This window comes from Helianthus annuus, chromosome 13, assembly GCF_002127325.2.
Source record: "Helianthus annuus cultivar XRQ/B chromosome 13, HanXRQr2.0-SUNRISE, whole genome shotgun sequence".
In the NCBI taxonomy this organism is placed as follows: domain Eukaryota; kingdom Viridiplantae; phylum Streptophyta; class Magnoliopsida; order Asterales; family Asteraceae; genus Helianthus; species Helianthus annuus.
The window spans coordinates 132,298,057-132,305,076 of NC_035445.2; the positions used below are offsets into that span (position 1 = coordinate 132,298,057).

At 36.0% G+C, this 7,020-nt stretch overlaps 1 protein-coding gene across 2 annotated transcripts; it reads right to left on the bottom strand.

Moving 5' to 3' along the window:
* Positions 1-4,949: 4,949 nt before the first annotated feature.
* Positions 4,950-6,448, bottom strand: LOC110902998 (putative boron transporter 5). Of its 2 annotated transcripts, none has more exons than XM_035982504.1 (4): positions 6,395-6,448; positions 6,277-6,355; positions 5,276-5,468; positions 4,950-5,182 (listed from the first exon to the last, which is right to left on the bottom strand). In XM_035982504.1, exons 2-4 carry the CDS (start codon positions 6,293-6,295, stop codon positions 4,999-5,001), a joined length of 396 nt encoding a protein of 131 aa, XP_035838397.1. In that variant the 5' UTR covers positions 6,296-6,355; positions 6,395-6,448; the 3' UTR covers positions 4,950-4,998. The 2 variants fall into 2 exon arrangements, with proteins under 2 accessions (XP_035838397.1, XP_022004942.1); XM_022149250.2 differs by having other exon boundaries at positions 6,277-6,348; positions 6,428-6,443.
* Positions 6,449-7,020: the final 572 nt, after the last annotated feature.

The following is a 7,020-nucleotide window of genomic DNA, read 5'->3' on the forward strand; positions in this document are numbered from 1 at the left end:
GGTAGATTTCACCAATGCTTTCAACATGGTTGACCGCTCAGCGTTCCTCCAACAGGTCCACCAGCATTGCCCATCTATCTATCGGTGGGTCCAGTTTCTGTACGCCCAACCCGCTAGGTTATATGTTGGCAGCGAGTGTTTTGGGGCTACCACTGGAGTGCAACAAGGTGATCCCTTGGGGCCCCTTCTCTTTGCCCTAGCCTTACACCCCCTTGTTCTCCGTGTCCAGGAGCACTGTAACCTCCCCTTTCATGCTTGGTATTTGGATGATGGCACGATTATAGGTAATGCAGTGGAAGTTGCTAAAGCCTTGGACATCATCAACACGGAGGGACCATCCCTAGGGCTGCATCTCAATATTAAGAAAACGGAAGTGTACTGGCCATCGTGTGACGGTCTCAAGGTTCAAGACGACCTTTTCCCGAGAGGGATAGGTAGACCTGAGAGGGGGGTTAAGCTCCTTGGGGGGCGATTAGCCGAGATTCTGTTTTTATCGGGGAATTAGCAGGGCAGCGGGCATTGACAGCGGTTGACCTTATGAAACTCTTGCCCTACCTTCAGGACCCCCAGTGCGAGCTTCTTCTTTTAAGGTCATGCATGGGGGTAGCTAAGTTACTGTTTGGGCTGTGGACCTGTCAACCCCACTTGATGGCAAATGCGGTAACCTATTTTGACGATGGTCTTCGAGAAGCTATCGAAGACATTGTTGTTTGTGGGGGTCCTATTTCGGTGACCTTCAGTGGCGTTTAGCATCTTTGCCGATGCGTCTAGGTGGTTTGGGCCTCCTCTCAGCTCGGGATGTTGGAGTTTATGCTTTTGTGGCGTCTAGAGCTCAGTCGTGTGTATTGCAAGACCATATCCTTTGGAACAGTGGGGTTGTTAAGCTTGACATAGACTACCAACAAGCCCTTGAGTACTTAAGTGTCTCTCTTCCAGACTTTGATATTGGTGGTTTCTCTAATATGGACACCGCCCCCTCAAAGCCACAAAAAACTTTGGCTAATGCCCTATTTGACAAAATCGCTCGGAGTCTAGGAGAAGCATTTGATTTGTCTCCCCGCTAGAAGGCGGTGATTGAGTGCTTGAAAGGCCCCCATGGGCAAGACTTTTTGACTGTTATCCCGATCGAGGGGCTGGGGCAATGCATGTCAGCTATTGAGTATAGGGCTATCCTCAAATATCGGCTGATGATCCCTATGTATCCAGAAGACGAAACCTGCCCAATCTGCCATAAAGCCTGCATGGATAAATACGAGGAGCCTGCTGTTCATTGTAAGGAGCTCCCTGGGTTCAAATATCGGCATGACTGGGTGAGGGATGTTTTAGGGGACATCTTGAGGAAAGCGGGGATTTCTGCCAAGAAGGAGGCCCCTGTGAATTTCCTTACAGATCCCATGGAAGGGAGATCTACATTGAGACCAGCAAATCTGCTCGTCTTTGGCTGGGCGGGAGGGAAACATGCTTGTGTGGATCTCACAGGAGTCTCCCCCTTAGCTGGTTTAAGGGAAAGCGGGTTTGTAGCAGGACAAGCTATAAGGAAAGCGGAATCAAAAAAGGTGGATAAACACGCTAAAGCCTGTGCTGATAACCAACATGCATTTGTCCCCTTCGCCTTCGACACCTTTGGCTCCCTAGCTCCAGAAGCTATCCGTTTGTTGACTAGGGTCCAAAAGGTTGTCCACAGCAGTTGCTCATCAACAGGGGGCAGGGGTTTGTCTTTAATAGGCTAGGGTTTGCTATTCAGAAAGGGGTAGCGGCGCAGCTTGTTGCTCGCTTACCTGCGTTATTGATGTAACTCGGCCAGTTCATGTATATAATTAGAACGGATAATCTATAAAAAAAAAAATTTTGATCAACGCCAGCTATGTACGGGAACCGAACATTAACGAACCGTCTGTGAATCATTTGGCTAAAACTCTTTTACGTTCCATTCATTTAATAAATGGACGAACACCAACACATTTTATTTGTTTGATTAAACAAACGAACATGAACACATATCTTGTTCCTTCATTTACGTTCGTAATTTCTGTTCATTTACATTCTCCATATTGAATGAAGAAACATGAAACGAATGATTAGGTACAAATTTCCATTTAGTCATGTCATGAGACATTTTATTTTTCCTATTCTAATTTTTTTTTTCTCATTTCAATTTCATTCAATTCAATTTTGGGCATGTAAATTTAATTCTTTAAATATATTCATATTTTTTTTACAGATCATAAACGGGAAAATTAAATTTTTTCATAAAGTGAACAAAACGATCGAACCAGATCAAATTTAAAAAAAAAAACAGAAAAAGAAAAAAAAAAGAAACATGTTTAAACAAATATCCACCGCAAATACATATAATATTGTTTGTTTTGTTACTTTTAAAAACCCAACCTCTTTTTATGATATTGTTTGTTGGCTAAACATCATTGTATGATTACATATTAGCAAGCATTTGGATTAGTTTGATCTTAAGTATTATTAAAGGTGAAGAAAAACAAGAAATTTTATTTTGTCAAAAGAAAAAGAGTAATACTTAGTCCATTGATTAAAAACATGAAAGTTGATTGAATAGGGATAACATAAAAGAAGGCTAATATGCTGGTTTAAGAATGCAAATACAAATAAAAAGAAATACTATTTTGGTAAAAAGTTTTTAGGGAATATTATTTTAATAAATATTCTTTTCCCTAACACTGGTTTGAAAAAAAAAATAAAAAAAAACAAACCCCTATGCATGTGTGAGAAATACTTTTTTTTAAACGGCAATGTGAAGAAATACTTGAGACCTGCAATCGTAGTTGGACCACTCTGTGGAGTACAGATGTGCCATGCGTACTGTATATTGTATATAGGTCATACCTATCATCTTGTTCTTTAGTAAACTATCATCAATCTAACGCCATGGGGTGTGGTTTAGCGTCACCCGCCACATTGACATGTATAGCGTCTCGGGGCGCCATCGATCACCCTGTTGTTGTTAAAAGGGGGGCGCCAAGCCTTGTTTGCCAACGTGCTAACAGACCGAATTGAAGGGATCAAGGTGAATATAGTTTAAAGAGGGGGCGCTATAGCCTAAAGGGAGAGCTTTATACCATACCCTGCAAGTTAAAGGAAGAGACTTTAAAAGCCCCTGTGTGATGTGACGGTGAAATAGCGCTGAAATAGCGTGATAAAGCCCCTAGGGGTTATATACCACACCCTATATCCTAGTAACAAGTTATTAGTCAAAACGCATGTTCTTGCTACTGGTTGGTGTTGCAGATGACGGATTTTCCCATGAGGTTCTTTTTTCTTCTAGGTACATAGTTTTCTTTTGGAATTAAATGTTGACTTTCAAGCTTTTTTATTTTTATTTTCCTTCACTTGTTATCCACCAATTAATATTCACTTTTCAAAAAAAATCCACCAATTAATATTTATATTTATATACTATTAATTTAAAACAATGTTATGCATCATTATTTGTACTTTGTGTTCATAGAATGTTTTTTTTTTTTGCAATGGTTGGTTGCACGTATTGTTTTAGGGTTGCATATATGTATTGTACCTTATGTTTTATGAGTTTTTAAAAATTGTTTAGTTGTAGGTCCATAAGACATTGTATTTTATTATTATCTTTATTTTTATTATCATTTATTTTATGATTTCTTTGTTTTAGTATTCTTGCTTATTTAAATCATGTATTTATTTTTGTAATACACATTAATGATTTCTTTATTTTAGTATTCTTACTTATTTAAATCATGTATTTATTTTTGTAATACACACTAATTTATTTTATTTAAATTTTATTTGTGTCCATACACGACGTAAGGTGCGTATGTGGTTCAATGTTTTTACGTCTATTTTTCTCATATGATAGGTTTGTCGCAATTCGCAAGTCCTATATCGACTTAGTTATTTTTTTCTATGTTTTACGTTTCGGTCTAATTTCTTCGTATTAACACGCCGCAATTGATGTGTGTGGTTAAATGATTTTACATCTATGTTTCACCCAATGTTACTTTTTTCATTTTTATTTATTTTCTTTTACGAGTTTTTTCTGCGTTGATGGTCGTTGGCGGTAGTATAACATTGGAGCAACTTGGCACGGTTTTATATTCCCCACTGCAACATGGGGGCTTAGTATATCATCATATATGTAGTAACAAAATGTTTCTTACTTTTCTCAAAATGGTTGTAACTTCTCTTATACTTAAGGTACGTGCATGATTATGGTGTAACAACTTTTATTAATGCGTCATTTTCTACGCGTTGTTACGAACGTGCGTGGTCTAACGTTTTTACGTCTTCTTTTTCAGTGTTGCTTGACGTTGGTGATGGTGTGTTATTAATGTTGTTGGTACGGTTGTACTCCGCCGTAACGCGGGGATGCTTCCATCTAGTTCTATTTGTTTTTATCCGGCTTTATTTTTTTTTCGGTTCATTCTTTCAAAACTCCTTTTTCTTATTATATTTAACTTTCATGATTTACGTTTCGTTAGATATTATTATTATATACATTTTTCTCTAATTTTATTCATTTATAATTTTATGTAATGCACATCTATATTATTATTTATCTAACTTTTATTAGTATTGATATTATTATTTCGATTATTTAACATTTTTTTATATTTGAGATACTTTTTGTTTTATAACCTTTAAAAGTTTAATATGTCTCGGTTAATTCTGTTATTTAATATGTTTATAAAACCTCTAAACGTTTGATATGTTTAACATTATTATTTGAGGTACTTGTTTTTTTCGGTTACTTATTATTTGAGGTACTTGTTTGTTTTTTTTTTTTTTTTTTGTGGTTATTTATTTATTGGGATTATTACATATATCCCTCTACTAGGTTTTCACCCGATATTGCTTTCCGGGCTCGAGAAACTTAGTTATATTAATTACTATTTGTTATTAATACGACTACATTACATAAGATAAAAATGGTGAAATTAGTTTAAATTCCAATCCATCCACCTGGTCCGCACCACCATGATCTTACCTTCCTGCTTTTTAGTGCAGTGTATAAAAGGCCAAATGAAAATACGATCGCCAGTAAACCGTTAGTGTAAAGCCATTGAACACAGCAATTAACATCCCAAAAGTTTCCCCTGCGATTCTTGTAAATCTATTGATGATAACACACGCGTTGAAAATCGCCAGAAGAAACAACAACACAGCTGTCCAAGAGCATACCCTACAAAATTTAACGTCAATGATTCACCGCTATATTAAGGACTTGAAATTAGCTGAACTAATAACTATTTCAAACCAAGATCAAAGAAATTACCATCCAGCCCAAGCCAAGAACAACTCGCGGCCCAAATCGTGCTTCCCTTTAGCAAAGTTATACAAGTAAGTGTACATTATAACAGTCGGTTCCGCAACTCCCAATATGAGAAGAGGCTGTCCACCAAGTATGGAGTGTATAAGACCACATATTGCAGTAGAAGCTAATGTTTCAACAGTGCTCAAGCTTCCATCTACAAACCGAACGAAAATATTAACTTACAAATACATAACTATATCCTTTAACTTAACAGATTAAATCAATCATCAATTATAACACATGTATCTCTACTAAGTTGCTCCCCAAATGCAATCACAGGTAGTGTAGAAGCAAAAAAGATGTATGTAGTTGGAGCCAGTATCCCACAAACATAACTAAACTATATTGAATATACTACGAAAACGGAAATATTTGAGAAACACTGATCAGATCAAAAAAGCTAAATCATCATGTTAAAACATTCATATGCGTATTCATGTATGTATATCTTGTATATTTGGATGAGTAGAGTGAAATAATTTACCCAAATCCAGAGGTAATACTGGTAATCCAATATAAAATATATAATACATAACTATATAAATAATTAATATTTCAAACAAAAGGTGAAATATCAAAACAAATAAAAGTAGAGGAACTAAACATGTATATTACCAAAGTTAAAGTAAAGGGGACAAACATGTTCATAAGAGAAGTGAACTAATAAGTAAAAAATATTGTTAAAATAGAGGCACTAAACATGTATAGTAAGAAACTTAATGTTGAGGCACACTACATACATATAATAACAAAGTTAAGGGTGTAAAAATAAAATGCAAAAGACTTTAAAAAAAATAAAAAAAGAGGTTGACATGTGGCACCCTATGATTGGATAAAATACAATGAATAGTGAGACAAACTCACTTGTCTTTTAATATATAATATTAATATTAATATTAATATTAATATTAATATTAATATTAATATTAATATTAATATTAATATTAATATATAATAATTACCTTGTTGATCATGTTCCATTGGCCAACTCGAGGCAAACAGTCCGGTTCACGGCCTGTGTCATGATATTTAAGCTGTTAAAACCCAAAAAAAAGGTTAGAAAAGGTGCACAGCAGTCAACAGATAAAAAACCAAACTCTTTAGAATATTTACCCGTGGAGGAGGCAATATTTGAGCTTCAATAGAAATGTAAGATTGGATCAGGCAATACAGTGAATAAAAATAAGAAAGAACAAGAAACAGAGTAGCCGAATGTAATCTTATTATTAAACAAATGCTTGAAGTCAGCGTGATTGAATGATTACAAAGGAATTTCGGCTGATTGAAAAGAGATAAAAAAAACAACTGATGCTGAATTATTTAAATATGAAATAGAGCAACGAACTTTGCAGAATATTTGGTCCCACGTGCTCCTTTTTTCTTGGGCTTCCAACGTTCACAAAAGTGGACGTTATTGAATTAAAATCGGTCAACATTTAACCAACATTCTCCCCCTGAATGTTGACTTCCTTCTTCTGATCTTCAACTCCCATAAGCTGCTTCATCTCTTCGAACTTAACACGTGGCAATGCTTTGGTAAGAATGTCTGCTTTCTGCAGATCTCCGCTGATGTGCTCAACCTCAATTTGCTCTCTTTCAACGCACTCGCGGATGAAATGATATTTTGTATCAATATGCTTGCTTCTCCCGTGGAAGACGGGGTTCTTCATGAGTGCAATTGCCGATTCATTGTCTACAAACAACTT